The 16,982-nt window shown below is 36.1% G+C and overlaps 1 protein-coding gene across 7 annotated transcripts in view; it reads left to right on the forward strand.

The window, feature by feature from the left end:
* ARHGAP12 (Rho GTPase activating protein 12) overlaps nt 1–16,982 on the forward strand; it is a 129,257-nt gene that overhangs the window by 76,973 nt on the left and 35,302 nt on the right. For 3 of the 7 annotated variants that reach the window (XM_027841547.1, XM_027841552.1, XM_027841548.1), the window contains 3 exons: nt 1,164–1,286; nt 5,973–6,047; nt 11,521–11,582. In XM_027841547.1, the coding sequence (XP_027697348.1) occupies nt 1,164–1,286; nt 5,973–6,047; nt 11,521–11,582 (260 nt within the window). The remainder of the gene's footprint in view (nt 1–1,163; nt 1,287–5,972; nt 6,048–11,520; nt 11,583–16,982) is intronic. The other 4 variants (XM_027841549.1, XM_027841554.1, XM_027841551.1 and 1 more) reach the window with 3 other exon arrangements.

The raw sequence follows: 16,982 nt of genomic DNA on the forward strand, positions 1-16,982 counted from the left end.
TAGTTTCCTTATTTGTAAAGTGAGGATAATAATAGCTCCTACATCTGGTTGTGAGAATCAAATGAGATAACATTTGTAAAGTGCTTTGTAAATCTTTAAGTACTCTATAAATGCTAGATATTATTATCATTATGTAAAAAAATCATAATTTTCATTTGGTATAATGTTATGAGAAGTGTAAAATAATAGTATAATTAAATTATGATTAGCTCCATTAGTTCTTTAGCTATGTAGTTTTTCTTTTGACATAGAGAATTCATATTTAAATGAAACCCTTTGCATAGAACTAAGTGCTGATCTGTTCGTTATCTAAATACCTGGAGCCTTTTCGATATTTATATTGTAGCACTAACAGTTCTGTTAAAATAAGGGGAAAACTTTAATCTAGAAGTTCAATAAACCTATCAAGCTTGGAATTTGTTGCTGTAGCTAAACACTTTCTTTTTTTTAAAGAAATGATTTAAAAAACAAAAACAAAAACAACTTTTTTGGAAAATACATGTTACGTTCCATAGTGTGCATATGTGGAGATGTATCCTTTTCTGTGGCCTTGTTTAGTGAATAATAGTAGTGTTTCTTCCCAACAGACGGTATTGTGAGTTTTGTTTATTTCTTTTTTTTTTTAAAGTTTTTGCTGCTGACCAGCCTTAGGATAGAGAAGCCCAACTCATCTACTTTATTTGGTATTGGATTGGCCATGTGCCCAGTTTGGTGAATGGGAGGTTGGAGCTAGAAGTCAGGGCATTGGTCTTTCATGCTTTCATGGTGGTGTCAAGCACTACCATTACCCATTAGACTAACTCCTGTTTGCTACTTCAAAGAAACAAGCCTTCATGTGTTTGGGCTTGAAGAGAAAAAGAAAAAAGAACACAAGACTATTGATTATGTCTTTGTGAGTATGTTTTTCAAAGCTAAGCTAAAAAATAAGAGCCTGTACTGGGATTTTAGATCTGGAAGGGCCCTTAGAGATCATCTAATCTAGCCTCATCCTTTTGCAGATGAAGAAACTGAGACTCAGACCAGTTAAGTAATTTACTCTAATTTGTGATTGTCTAATAAATTACCTTCTTGGAGCACCACACATATATCCTCATCTGTTTTTTATTATGTCAAAGTACTATTTGTGTTTCTGTTATTTATAATGGATATTTTGTTTTCTTTAGTATAATGCTTCTCAGCAGCAAAGAGAAATAATTAAAAGTAGGAGCCTCGACAGGCGACTACAAGATCCAATAGTATTAACAAAGTGGAGGCACAGCACGATTGTATTAGACACCAATGACAAGGTAGGAATATTTGAAGGAACTGGTGAGAATTTGGCAAGTTCTTTGTGCATGGTATTATAAATGGCTTGTATTTATCTCATGTAGTGTCTGTTTCATGAAAGTCAGTTATTTACTTTGTAATATATAGTGTTCCAAAAGTCTTAATGGAATTTTAAACTATCAAAGATTTAAAATCCACTAAGACTTTTGATATATACTGTTCTTCTGGACTAACGTTTAATTTTCATCTGTGTGGTAAGAAAAAAAACTAGTTAATTGCTGTTCATGATTAGATTCTCATGTTTTAGTAGGTGATTTCTACTTTAGTGTATTTTATTTAGAGTGTTAACAATTTGCTTTGGAGTAGGTTTATTAAATTTCTTTCAGTGTCATAGAATCAATCACTGGCTTATCTGTGATTATCTTTTTGAGGTATCATTGATGTAGTTAAACCAAAAAGCTGATGATTTCCTTTGCTGATTGTTCATTCTTGTCTAGTTTTTTGTTTTTTGTTTTTTTTCTTTTGCTTAGGCAGTTGGGGTTAAGTGACTTGCCCAGGATCACACAGCTAGTTAAGTGTCAAGTGTTTGGTCTGAGGCCGGATTTGAACTCAGGTCCTCCTGACTTCAAGGCCAGTGCTCTATCCACTGTGCCATCTAGCTGCCTCTCTCGTTTTTTAAAAAATAAACAACACTCCTTTTTAACCTTTAAGTCAGTAGTGAATCTTTTAAAATAGCATATTTGGTTATTTTCATCCCAGAAAAAGTTTGGACAACTGGGAGAAAAAAGAATCTAAAGTGATGGGAAAAGCAGCTGCCCTAGGGCTAGTTCTTTTCATCATTCTGAGATATGAGGCTTTCAATCTCTGGCATCGATTGAGGAGCATGAAGAGTCATTGAGCCAGACATTAGGATAGAAAAGTTGGAAAAGTTTCTTCTTTATTCTGAGTCAGTTTTTTATTATTTGGAAAGATTATTATGAATTTTCAAACCATCACATGTATATATTCACATTGAATATTGGAATATCTCAAAGTCCAGTGTCATTTTGAATGACTTATTGTTGGACATTTATTCCCACCATTAGTCTCCATTGTTTGCATTGGTAACAAGGAGTTGGCTATTTAGTCATTTTCTAGGTGACTGAAAAATTCCTATTTCTTTTATTCATTTTTATTCATTTCGTATGTATGTGTGTGTGTATATATATATATGTGTACACACACACACACACACACACACAGAGATGTATGTCTGTGTTTCATTAGAATGTAAACTTCCTGAAAGCAAGAACTAGTTCACTTTTATCCTCAGTGCTTACCATTGTTTTAAACATATGCTAAGTGCTTAATACTTGATGATTGATTGATTAAAGTTTGTTGGGGGTATAGTACCTGTTCAGTGACATAATTTATTTATAAGATAGCTCAGTAATGAAAATAATGAAGAAGCGTAGAAATTTTTTTGATGTCTTTACTTGACTAGCATGATATGTTATTGAATTGAGAGGAGACATCTCAAAATTGTGAAATTGGGATTTTTGATGTTGTGGATTTGTTTTAGTATCAGGTTAGTGTAATTTGCATTTGTGAAGTCATTGACAATTTCAGCCTCTAGGGTATCTCCAAAACCAGTATGCTTTTGTTGGATAATTCCACTTAATTTTGAGGAACCAGTTAGAACTTTTTTTTAACATTGTGTGGAAGGGGTTTACGGCACTTGAGCTCCTTGTAGTCGAAAGACAAAATGATCTTTTTAACCTCATAGTGTAGAATCTAGTTAAGTATCTCTACATTCAAATTTTTCCTTAATTAGAAAAAAATACACATTTTATAAAAGACCTCAAAGAGACTTTAAATCAAAAAATGTGTTTTTTAAATTCTTCTGATCTCTTTCTTTTGTCTTAGTCTATATGTGTTTGTATCAGCCTGCTGCTTAAAGCAATTGCAAATAATTCTTTATGTTTTGTTTTTACCTGTTTTGAATGCAGAAGTTGAAAAAAAAAGTATCTTAAATGTGGGAGTACTGAAAACATGACAAGAAACTGTCTTTCAGAGTTATACTAAATTCAGAGCTTATTTGTTGATGGTAGTGGGTTTTTTTCTTTATAAAAAAAAGTACTTTATGCAGGATTGCTCGGTCTTTTGCTTAATTATCGTTTGCTTATTGCATGTGTTACTTAGCAAATGGGTACCTACTGACTTTCAGGCTTTGAATACAAGGCTTTGGGGAGCTGTGTACAAACACAGAGAAATAACTTTAAATATTATGACTAAAGAATTTTTACTAAAGTTGAGTCAAAATACTGTAATATTAGATACTTATAATAACTGTAAGAAAAGCAAATGTTAGTTTATTTCCTAATCTGGTTCCTAGATGATGTTAGCATTTTTTTTTATTCAGAATTACATCATCTGTAAGAGGTACTATTTTCAGCTTTCTTCTTTCTAATATTTTAAATTATTGTCTGTACACTAATACTTGATTTTAACAATTACTTTTTCAGAAATAGAATTCCGTTTCAAGCATTTGGGTGCTGATTTTTGGTTTGTAGGTCTTCAATTACCTTTAAATGTCTTTCTTATCTGGACTCCTTTTCCATTCTTCCAGTATTAGCCAGCAAGAAAACTAAAGGGAAAAGATCTAAAACTATCAAATGGTGTTAACTCTTGGATAAAATATAAACTTCTCTAGCTTTAAAAGTCCTTCACAACCTGGCCCCATCTTAACTTTCCAGTTTCAGTGGACAAAGTTCTCCCCTTCTTGAGCTCTGTGATCCAGCCCTCACCCAGGACACTCCATCTTCCTTTGCATTAGAAATACCTCTTCTCACATGATTCCTCTTCCTGTTAAATGCTCCTTAGCCACCTTATCTTCTGCATAAAGCATTCTATGATCCCCCCAAATGCTGCCTTCCCTCCAAAACTACCACCTTATGTGTTTGTGTTTCTTAACTTTACGATGTATAACTTTTATTTCTACTGTTGTCTCCCCAATTACAATGTAAACACATTGAGAGCAAGGATTGTTTCATTCTTTGTACTTTGTACTGCATCTAGCACAGTGCCTAGAACACAGTGTTTAATAAATACTGATTACCAGTGAATTCCATTTCATTCAAACTTTCTTCTTTCCTCTCTCCTTAGGTAGAAATGAAGGTTAGCTTTAAACTTTGGAGATCTCTTCCTGCAAAACTTTGCCAAGTCATAATTATGTGCCTATATAATCCTATGGACTCATAGCTCTGGGCTCTTTCCATACAAATGAGTATATTCACTTGTCCACATAACATTTTGGTTAAATCAATACCTTAAAAATCCAGTGTAATAGACTGCATAACCTCCAGTTGTCCAAAGAACATTGTAACAGTAATTTTGTTATGTAATTAGAAGATCAGAGGATTGTAGACTTATAGCTGGAGGTTATCAAGTCGTGGTGTCCCATTCCCCTGCCCTGGTTTTCTTGACTCCAGTCAGGCACTTTTTCAGTTACACAGTGCTGGAAGCTTTGATAGTCAGTTCATCAACTTAGGAAAATATTTAAATGAATATTTAAATGATATAGATGCATAGATGAATGTTAAAACAATCACAGTGAATCCTGTGAAAATATTTAATTCTTATTGTTGTCAAAAATTTTTGATCTGTATATACCAAAACTTATGGCGATGCACTATTAACCTATAAACCATTAAGGCAGTGGAAAAAGGCAGACAAATGTCAGTAACAGAATAGAATCTAGAATTCAGAAGAGCTTGAGCCCCTTTAATTTTGTTCTATGTGAAATAGTCTTCTTGAGGATCTATAGTTTAAGGAATTGGATGCCTCTTTTTTTAGTATTGATCAGGCAGAATGACTTCAAAGACAACTGCCATGTTTCTCCCCAAGCTCTTAGATGATTTAACTTTTCTTTCATATGCAGTATTTTATTTGGTGTTAAATAACTAATACTTAAATTAGAAGTTTATTCCTCATGATTCTCCTCATTTTCTAGACTTGTAGTCATTGTCGCTTAATTGCAAATTTAAATGTTAATAGCACTGTGATTTACATTTAAATATATGTGTGTGTGTATATATATGTACATATATATACATATATATATATATATTTGATACTTCTGGGTATTCATATCTACCAGGTCTAGGTCAGATTAGTATTGTGAATATTATTTATTACTAGATGTAACTGACCCATGAATCCTTATAGTCTTACCTATTTTGAGTATGTTTATGGTGTGTTGTAATTTCTGTGCAGTAACGACATTAATGAGAAAGTTAAACTTGGAATTCTGGGACCTGATTTAGACCAGAATCCTAGCCACTTCTTTCATGTGTGATGCTGGCTAAGTCTTTTCCCCTTTCTGGGCTTCAGATTGTTCACCTGTAAGAGTTGAACCATATGGCTTCTAAGGTCCCTTTCAGCTTCTGGATCCCTCTGCAGTACCTTCTGGTCACCTCATATTCATGATTCTGATTGGCCTGAAAGAAGTCTCCATTAGTAAACATTTTTGTAAAATCTGTAGTTTAATATATTTGCTTCATAATCCAGTTTTTAAGATTTTCATTATAGACAGGGAATTTTAAAAATGGAGAAGGAAAGAGATCCTCAGCTTTATTTTTTCTTTATTTCCTCAGTCTGATTAATAGAGGAAGAAATAAAATTATACAGCAGAATAACTTTTTGCATTGCTTATTTTTATTTTGTAGGAATCTCCACCCTCCACAAAGCCCTGCTTTCCAGAAAATGAGTCTTCTCCCTCTTCACCAAAGCACCAAGCCACAGTTAGTATACAAATAGCCATGAGAAATACATTATAGTTAATTGATTTTAATCATAAAATGGCAAGTTATTTTCTTTAAAGTACAATGCTTAGAGTGTATTTGGATCTTATGTCATGAACTCCACTGATGTGTTTAGTAACACTTCTGTTAATTCTAAATGTATTAAAGAACCAAGAAATTCCTTTAAAAAATTCTTGTTTGTACAGAATATGGTAGGTACATAATTTAATTTACTAATTAACTTTTTTGCTATGCCACATTCTTATTAACTCAATTTTTTCATAAATATAAAAAGTTGTAGAGAATACTCTTAAAAATAAAATGACTCTTTACTCCTTCATAGTCCTACAGTTTAGAGGTTAGAAGCATTTCCTCTGTATCTGGTATGTGTTAGTGCCAACAAACAAGTAATGTGACAAAGGAATATTGAAGCCTCCATGGTGTCTCAGGCTCAAGCTTAACAGGCTTAAACTTTCAGTTCAGCTTTAAACTACTGGAGCTTGAAACTGCACTGTGACTTTTGAGACATCTCATATCCATCCTTTTAGATTAAAGTGAATATAGCTTTTACCCAAATATTAGTCTAGCCAGAATATTTAGATATTTTGGATATGAAGCTGTTATAATGCACAATTAGAATGCAACTGGACTTTTAAGGATTGAAAAGATATTCTCCAAAATTGTTTATTATAATAAAATAACTAAAATGCAAAATAATACGAAGGTGCATATGCATAGTGAAAATAAAGTGCTTTGATCATTATCAACTGAAGGAATCAAGGAAGGCTTCGTGGAGGAGGTGGCATTTCATGAGTTGGGCTATAAAAGAAGCATAGTAATTAAGCAAGAGAATTGTAAAATGATAGGCCTGGAAATGATTATAAAGAGCATTTATCCATCTTCCTGAAAAAAATTCAGGGCCACAACTAGGTTGTTAATTGACCAAGATGATGTGGTTATTAAATATCAGGGCTAAGGGGAAAAGCAGACCTTCTAACCGTATAGAACAGTACAGGAGAGGAATAGACGTAGAAAATTGCAGTGAATGTTTTTTGGAATGAGAGTAACTCATTTTGGCTAGAACTTCATGCATGAAGAGGAGCAATATGTGATAAGGCTAGAAATGTAAAGTGGTCTTGGCTATCAGGCAGAGATGTTGGATTTTTACATCAGAGGCACTAAGGAGCCAGTGAAGGGTTTTGAGCCATGATATGACCAGGTAGCTGGATGCAGAGGGAAGGTTAGCCTGGGAAGAGCATGAAGGATGTCTTGGAGGAAAGAGTGTGGCTGTGAAGCAGACCCATCATGAGGCTCTTATTTCAGCATTTCATGTTGGTATTAATGAATGCCCATAAAGGTAGTGGCTGTAGGAATCATGAGGAAAGAAGATTAAAGATGTTGCAAGAGTAGGACAGATAAGATTTGGTAACCAATTAAATGTAAGAGGGAAGGGAGAACAAAGTCTCAAAGTTCACACAAAATTTTCAAACAGTAATGGTAGTGGTGGTACCAATGAGAAGGAACAGCAGGTCTATGGAGAAGGATCAGCTTGGTCTGATGTGGGTTCTGGGAGACCCAGGCGGATCTTTGAGTATGGATCTGGGCATTTAAGGGACATCTGCATGGAACTGAGAGTTGAAGGTACAGGTGTGAATGAGATTGCCGAGTTACTGACCAGAGAGAGAAGAGAGCAAGGGGCCAAGGGCAGAAAGAACTGCCTGAAGATATTGGAAAGGAGATTATAAAGGTACAGTTGAATGTTGTATTTCAGAAGTGAAGGAGGGGGGCAGTTTAAGAAGGAGAGTGTGGTCAGTAGTGTTGTCCAGCCCTCCAGAGAGGTCAAAGTGAGGAAGGACTAAAGTGACAGAAAGCTTTGTTTCTTGGTGACCATTTAAGAGAGGACATTTTCAACACACGAGTCATTCAGAGAATCTCCATGTTGGAAGAGGGCCTGATTAGCAGTGTGACCCTAATTAAGTACATCACTTACCTCTCAGGGTATTTCTGTCTGTGGCTGTAGAACAAAGATGTTGAATTAGGTAATCCCTAAGCTCCCTTCCAGAGGTCATCTAGTTCAGTCCTTACCTTAACAGAAATCACCCTCTATGATGTAGCTAAGAAAGTGGATGTCAGTGCAGAAGAACCTATCTCCTCATTTTTCACTTTTGGATAGTTCTAAGCATTAGGGAGTTTTTCTTTACAACAAGCCTGAATCTGCTTTTTTTTGAAACTTCTACTTTTTGATCTTAGTTCTCCTCCTCCCAACTAAGCAGAACAAGTCAGATTTCTATTTCACATTGCAACCTTTCAAATACTTAACAAAGTCTATTTTAGTAAGTCCTTATTTACCACTATGAACTAAGAAACATCCTCAAACATTAGAACATGTTAACTTTATTTGAACGAATGAAAAAGCATTTATTAAGCACTTAGCTAAGTTCTGGGAATACAGATGGAAAAGTTTAGGCACTAATCATATCTCACTTAAACTATTGCAATAACCTTCTAATGGGTATCCCTGCCTCAGTTTTCTCTCTAACTTCAGCCTATCCTCCATATAGCTGCCAACATGGTTTTTCTTTTTTCTTTCTTTTCTTTTTTTTGGGGGGGGGGGTATAAAATCTTTTATTTATTGTGAGGAATACAGGCTACTGGTTTTAAAAAGAACTGTTGAAGGATGGATTTTAAAGTTGTGTGCATTGACTTTTAAAGTCACCGTCACACCAAGTGGTAGTATTCCTGTGTGAGCAGGACAACCATCTCCTTTCAGGGATGCTGTAGCAGTGGTGGTATCATCCCTTTGCTCAACTATCTTTTACATTTTTAACCATGTTTTCTTAAGCTCAGATCAAACTATCTCACTTTACTTAGTATACTCAAGTGGTTCCCTCTTGCTTCTATTTGGCATTCACAAAGCTGTCATAAGCTGGTTCAGCCTGTCTTTCCAGCCTTATTATACTTCTCTCTTTTACCTTCCGTCTGGCCAAATGCATCATCTTATTCTTCTCCACACATGGAATGCTGTCTTCCTGCCTTTGCGTGTCACCCCTACACACCTTGCTTGGTATCTGCTCCCTCCTCTCCTCTATCTCTCAAAATCCGTTAATATCTTCAAGACAGCTTAAGCACTACCTTCTACATGAAGACCTTCTGGACTTTTTCCTCTCTTCTCCTCTCCCAGCGATTATAGCCTTACGTCTGGATACTACCTTCTATTTATTTTGTATATGTTCCATATGTCCTTCTATCAAGTCTTGAAGGAAGCCAGGAGGTGGGGGTGAGGAAGGAAATAATTCCAGGTACAGAGACCAACCAGCAAAAAGACACAGAGTAGACTCCTAGAGTGTCAAGTTTGAGGAGTAGAAAAAAGGCCATTGTTGCAAGATCATAGAGTACCTGGAGGGAAGTAAAGTGAGAGAAGACCTCAACTGCAGGATGTGGCCAGCTTGTAGAAGGCCAAACAGAAGACTTCCTTGTGACCCTCAGGGTCATAGGAGCCACCGAAATTTGAATAGGAGGCTGGCTTAGCCAGACCTGAGCTGTAGAAAAGCACTTTTGCAGCCACATGCAGGGTGGATTGGACAGCTGAGGCAAGGATGCCAACCAGCAGAGTATTGCAAAAGTCCAGGTGTGAGGTCATGAGGGCCTATACCAGGCTGGTGATTGTGTGAGTGGAGGGAAAGATGAAGGGATAGAAATGACCAGACTGGCAGCAGTCTGTGTGGTGAGTACAGGTGAGGAGTTGAGGGTGACACAGAGGAGATACTGGGTACCTGGGAAGATAGTGTTACCCTTGAAAGTAATAAGGAATTTGGGGATATGAGAGAGTTTGGAGAAGAAAATAGTGAGTTGTGTTTTAGACATTGGCATCCAGCTCTAGATGTCTTAAGAGGCAGTTGATAATGTGATACTGGAGCTTAGGAGAGAGATTAGGGCTCCATAGGTAGATGTAGGAATCATCTGCATAGATGCTATGAATCTGTGGGAGCTGATGAGGCTGACACCTGGACTGTTACAATAGCTGCTGTTGGGCCTGCCAGCCTCAAGGCTCTCCCCACTCTCTTCCATCTTCCATTCAGCTACCAAAGCAATTTTCCTAAAGCATATGTTTGATCATGTTGCCCCCTTACTCCAAGTGGCTTCCTTTTGCCTCCAGGAGCAAATTCAAAGTCCTCTGCTTGGTGTTCCAAGTCCAGCATAACCTAGCCCCTGCCTACCTTTCCATTCTTCTTATGCCTCACACCCGTCTTTGATCTAGTGACATTGGCCTCCTGGCTGTTTCACAGACAAGATACTTGAACCCTTAACTGCAGGCATTTTCTTTGTCAGTCCAAAGTGCCTGGAATGCCCTCTCTTCTCATTTCTACCTACTTACTTCCTTTAAGTCCCAACTAAAATCTCATCTTCTACAGAAAGGCTTTCCCTCTTAATTATTTCCTGTTTGTTGTGTATAAAACTTGTTTGCACATGTTTGTTTGCTTGTCTCCCCTATTAGATTGTGAACTCTTTGAGGTCAGGGACTGTCTTTTGACTTTTTTTGGTATCTCCTGTGATTAGCACAGTGCCTCACACAGAAGGCACTTAAGAAATATTTATTGATTGACTGAGAACTACTGGGACATCCTAAGGTCTTATGATTTAATATGACATCCTTATTTCATGAGGAAATTTGATTGTGGTTCTTTGTAATTTGTATTGATGTTTTTGTTATACTAAAATCTTAATTCTGAATATGTTTTAAGGATAAGGGAGAGAGCTGTAGCTTAAATTCTGCAAACCAGAGGTGAAGTGCTGCTTTTAAACCATCTGTATGAGATTCAAATGGAAAATACCCTGAATTTGGAGTCAGAGGATGAGAATTTAAATTCTGAGTCTGCTCCTTCTTGCCTGTCTGACCCGAAGGAGATCAATTTCCTAACCCCTGTGGGCCTTTGTGTCCTCATGTATAAAATGAGGGGTTGACCTCTTCCTCTGCTGAAGCGATGATCCAGATAGAAGGATTTATTTAATAAGAGTTTGTTTTTGATATCAGCTTTTGTTTAAGTCTTTATCATCATAAAATGTTAATTAAAAAATGTCACAGAATCGTTAAATTGAAAGGAAAACTAACTGTAGTTATAGTTGTCCTGCGTAATTGGGCTTTTGATACTGTGCCTAATACTGTCCGTGACACAGACCGCCTGTTATCTTGAGCGAGTTGCTTAACCTTTAAGTGCCCCAGATAACCCCCTTTAAACTGCAGAACAATTGCTGATCTCTTCTGGTAAAAGCAGTTTCCAGTTTCCAGTTCCCTGGAGCTGCCCACACCAATGAAATCACAGGCCTGGGCTCCCCCTTCTCCCCCCCAAAAAAACCTACCAACCTTTTTCTTGTGTCGTACATGCTAATTTTTAAAAGATTGGATTATTTTTTATTGTTGGTTAGCTGGAGCACAGAAATGGATGTCTATAATCAATCTTACTCTATTCTTTAGGGCCAAGAAAAATACGGATTGTTAAATGTAACAAAAATTACTGAAAATGGGAAAAAAGTTAGGTAAGTACACTAAATCTTTGGTGTTTTTATGTTCTTAATATAAAATGTTAGCGTTTCTTTAAGCATACATTTTGTATTATGTAAGCTTATATAGATTTCATTCTGGTATGAAATTAATGAAAAAATTTCCATTTGCTGTTTTCATTGTGCATATCAAACAAATCAAAGCTCAAGATGAAGTTCTAGGTAATCACGTAACTTTAGGTTGATAGTTGAAGCTGTTCTGATTCTAGAGGGTACTGAGGCAGCACCTGTTGGAAATGAGCATTTTATTAAGTACTTAATAGTACCAGGCATTGTGCTGAGCCCAGTAGATACTAATACTAGCAGTAAAAAAGACAGTCCCTGCCCTCAAGGAGCTTACATTCTAATGTGGAAAGCTAACACACAAAAGTATGAAGGTTCTCTGGGCATGGTTTTGAAGATTAGAGTCTTTCCTGTTTCACAGAATCATTATTTTATGATCTAAATTAGTATTTTAATTCCAAAGGTGGAACAAAACAAAAGTAAGGCTGTCTACTTTGCCATTTCACTTAGGTGTATCAAAAGTAGGGAACCTTGTGGAAATTTTGCTCAGGTTAAAAAACACAAACCTACATCATAAGTAAATTACCCCAAGACTTTTTTTTAAAGGATCTAAACATTGAGTTTTATTGATGTGTTATTTCTTAACATTACAGTTATTTACAGCCTTCCTTTCCCCTGATTTCCCCTAATTGAACCTTCTTTGTAACAGAAAATACAGGGATGGCATTTGACTAAGTATGCAACATTCTGTCCTAGTAATCCCATGCCTCTGCTAGAGGGAGGTTTGTTTTATTATCTCTTCTCCAGGCCCTTTGTTAGGTTTTCAGTGACTCAGAATTTGGCTTCCTGTCTAGTGATCTTCTCATTTCCATTGTTGTGGTCATTTTGTGTATGTGCTTATTTTAATCTACTTATGTATGAATATATCTTCCTGTGTTTCTATGAATTACTCACATTCCTCATTTCTTTGTGCATGATAATATTCCATTACATTTGTATGTCGTGGCTTTTTTTTTTTTTTTTAATAGCCATTCTCTAATCTGTAGGCAGCTAGGTGGTACAGTGGAGAAAGCAGCGGAGTCAGGAAGACTTATCTTCCTGAATTCAGATGTGGCCTCAGACAATTACTATGTGACCCTGGGCAAGTCAATGAACCCTGTTTGCCTCAGTCTCCTCATTTATAAAATGAGCTGGAGAAGGAAATTGTAAACCACTCTAGCGTCTTTGCTAAGAAAACCCCAAGTGAGGTCACAAAGAGTTGGACATGACTGAAAAACGGCTCAACAACAACAACAAAATCTGTAGGCACCTACTGTGTTTCCCACTATTTGCTACAACAAAGAGTACTGCTTTGGATAATTTTTTATGTATTAGATCTTTGATATATATATTGGATCTATGTCTAGTGGTGAAATGGTTGGGTCGAGAGGTTTGAACGGTTTAGTTACTTTTTTCTTGCGTAATTCTAAATTAATATCCAAAAAGGGTAGGATAAATCCACAGCTCCAACAACTATGCATTAGTGTGCTGGTTTTACCCTTCTAACGCCTCTCCAATTTTGACTTCCCAATTTTTCTTTTTGTCATCCTTGCTGATTTGCAGGGTGTGAGGTAAAGCTGAGGGTGTATTAAATTTACATATCTTTTTCTGTTAGTGATTTGGAGCATGTTTTGAAGTGGTCATTTTATAATTCGCAGTTGTTTTGAAAACTGTCCATTTGCTTCAACAAATTTATATGTTGAAGTAGCTCTTTTGGTGTTTTGTATTTGTGTTGTTTCCTATAAAAGTCTTAAACATCAGATTTTTATCAGAGATAGTTGGCGTACATATTTTACTCTATAGTTTCTCTTGTCTTGTGTTCATTATTTTATTCTTGCAAAAACTTGACTGTTATGTAACTAAAATTGCCTTTATTATCGTAACACTCTTCTATAGTCCTTCTTTTCTTAAGAATTTTTCCCCAACTATAGTTGTAGAAGGTACCTTCTCTTATTCTAGGATATAGATGTTGTTTACTCATCACACGAAATGTAAAGATATTTGAAAATGTTTAGAAATTTATGTATCTGATTGTGGGGTGCCAAGAAAAATTCCCTAAATTCTCATTTTCTTGGTTTACATGGTTAATAAATTGTTTTAAATTTTTCAACTAAGAGAGTTTAAATCATACTTATCAATCTTTTATGACAGTATTTCTTCCTAAGGCACCTAAACAGACTTACTTCTAGGTTTATTGAGTTACAGCTTGTTCTGTGAATTTAAAAAAAAAATAATGATAACTTTAAGTAGAAAAAGATCTTGGAAAATGTCCTGTGTGTATTTTTTGTACATATGAACTCTTGCCTATTAAAATTATCAGAATTCATAATTTTATTATGCTTGGTTTTTTTTCCTAAATCTTGATTTTTGTTAGTGAATTTCAATCTTCTCATATTATGATGTATCTTGGGTATCAGGATATCTTTTATATAACTACTTAGAGGCAGTATAACCTTGGTATAAGTTTGACTAATAAAATTGATATTACTTTGTTTAGATAATATGTTTGATACCAAAATTTACAGTGTTGCCTGGAGGATGGGAATAGATGACTTTAAAAAGTCCCCTTTTATCTTCACTCCCAAGATTTCATAGTCCTATAAATACCTTGGCTTTTCTTACATACCTTCCACATATTCTAAAACTGGTACCAACAATTAGTACATCCAAATTAGTGATCTAGAAATAAGAGATATGCATTAGAAGCAGAATTCAAGTTCTTAGCTCTGAAGCTGAAAGAAAGCCATCTAGTCCCACTGAGACCTGAGCTTCCTGGGCCTCATTTTCCTCATCTGTAAAATGAGGAGATTGGACTACATGGCCTTTATGCCCCTTTCTGACTCTAGAGCTATGATCCCTCATTGTCTGTATGAAGAAAAGAAGCCTGGGAAGACATAGGTGATTTGCCCTGAATCACACAGGTAATAAGTGCCAGAGGGGAGACTTGAACCCAGGTCTTGTGATTCCAGAGCCGGTGCTCTTCTACTACTCTCTTAGTTCCTGTAGGCAGGCCTTTTGTTAAGGCAGAAGTTAAGTGTTAGGGAACAGTGATCTGGTACATTTCACAGTTAATAAAATGGCTAGCATGACTCATCTTGTGCTGGAAGATATTTCGCTGACTTCTTTCCATCCTCGAACTAGTGCCACTGCAGCTGCCACCACACTAGAGCATTCTGTAGATATAATTCTCACAATTCACTAAGATTTAGAAATTCACAGGAGAACATATTTTTTAAAAGTTAGATCAACAATAAATTATCAAGGGAAGGGTACTAAAAATACCAATACCTCTAAATGTTAAAATAAAAAATTATATGGAAACCATTAAACACTTGAAGGCCAATAGAAAAACCATCTTTAATTATATTCATTCAACAAATTAATTCAGCATACTTGACAAACACTAGCTAACATGAGTGTTTCCATATGCAAAGAACAGAGAAAGAGGGTTGCATATAAAACCATGAATCTCGCTTGTATAGCCCTCTGAACTTCTTTTGTTATTTCTGTGCAGTATGTATGTGTGTGTGTGTGTGTGTGTGTGTGTGTGTGTATTTTTTTTAAGGCAGTTGGGGTTAAGTGACTTGCCCAGGGTCACACAGCTAGTAAGCGTCAAGTGTTTGGTCTGAGGCCAGATTTGAATTCAGGTCCTCCTGATTTCAGGGCCGGTGCTTTATCCACTGCACCACCTAGGTGCCCCCTCTATGCACTTTTAAAAGTTGCTTCAGTGACACTTTTTTTTTTTCCATCATGTTCACTATCCTCTGACCTCTAATCCCCTCCTAAATTAAAAAAAAAAGCCCTCCCTTTTAACACAAAAGCATAATCAAGCAAAGCAAATCCACTTATGGGAATAATGTGTGAAAAATGTACCTCTTGCCCCTCCTCTCTCAGGGGGTGGGTAGCATGATTCATCACTGCTCATCTGGAGTCATGGTTGGTCATTGTGTTGATCAGAGTTTGTCATTCAAAGTCATTCTGCTTTTACGCTGTTGTAGACATTGTATAGTTGTATAATTCTTCTGGTTCAGTCCACTTTGCTTGACATTAGTTCATACAGATTTTCCCAAGTTTTTCTGAATTCATTCCTTCTATAATTTCTCGTGTAATAATATTTCATTATATTTATATACCACGATTTGTTGAGCCCTTCCTAGGTTGATAGTCAATCCCTTAGTTACCAGTTCTTTGCTATAACAAACTAAGGAACACTCCCTTTGTTTCCTTTCTTATTCTTTTTTTTGCTTTGGATATCTTTTTGTACATTCTAGTCTTCTTCCTCTTTTATCTCTGAGTTAAATGCCTAATTTTGCTGCGTCAGAGTGTATTTGCCCTATTTTAGAAGAACCAGACATGTAAACTGTCGCTCATTACCATAAAAATGGACAGAATTTTTTTTAAATCTGTGCCTGCAATTTTATTAGTGTAGGAAACTAAGTTTTGATATTCCTTCCACCTTATCTGTAATTTAATGCTGGAGCATTGCCTGGGCTATTAAATGACATTCCTATAATAACCCAGCCAGTGTGGGTCAGAGGCAGGTTGTGAGCCCAGGTCTGCCTGACCTACCAACTAGTTTTTTAGCTACTATACCATGCTGGGAAATAATTGTACTGGTATAGTATTGTGCTGGTATAAAAAAAACCTATTGAAATCTGCGGGATTGCTCTGATTTGTAGGCTGAGGTACCTAAAAGATACTGACAAAACTCTTGTAGGGTTGTTTATGCTTAAGGAAGAGGAAGAATTAGATATTCATATTAAATTTGTATGGTAGAAGCAGGGGTCATCATGATCAGGGTGTGTCTAAAAGAGAACAGGGATTTTTTCCCATTTTATTTTTAAGTATGTAATAAATGTAGCATGTCACCTTCAACAAAGTTCTTCTTGTTTGAGTCTTTCCTGTTTTCCTTGTCTGTTTCCTTTCTGTTCACTCTTTGTTAGTGAGATATGAGGGAGAGGAAAACATTCCCTTTCTCTCGCAGCTTCCCTACCCTCCACTGAAAAAAAGGGAAACAAAACCCTTGTGACACATATTCATAATATGTCTCATTCTGCATCTTGAGTCCATCACACCTGTCTAGAGATAGGTAACATGCTCATCAGCATTCCACTGGAATCATATTTAGTCAAAAAATAATATTAGCTAACATTTCTATAATACTTTAAAGTTTCCAAAGCACTTTACATGTATTTTCTCATTTGATCCTCACTACAGCCCTGGGAGATAGGAGCCATTGTTATCTCTGTTTTGCAGGTGAGGAAACAAAGAATGAGATTAAGTGACTTGCCCAGGGTACCACAACTAGTAAATGTTGAACTCAGCTCTTCTTAC

Source organism: Vombatus ursinus, unplaced genomic scaffold (genome assembly GCF_900497805.2).
Source record: "Vombatus ursinus unplaced genomic scaffold, bare-nosed wombat genome assembly UNPS02014861.1, whole genome shotgun sequence".
Classification (NCBI taxonomy): Eukaryota; Metazoa; Chordata; class Mammalia; order Diprotodontia; family Vombatidae; genus Vombatus; species Vombatus ursinus.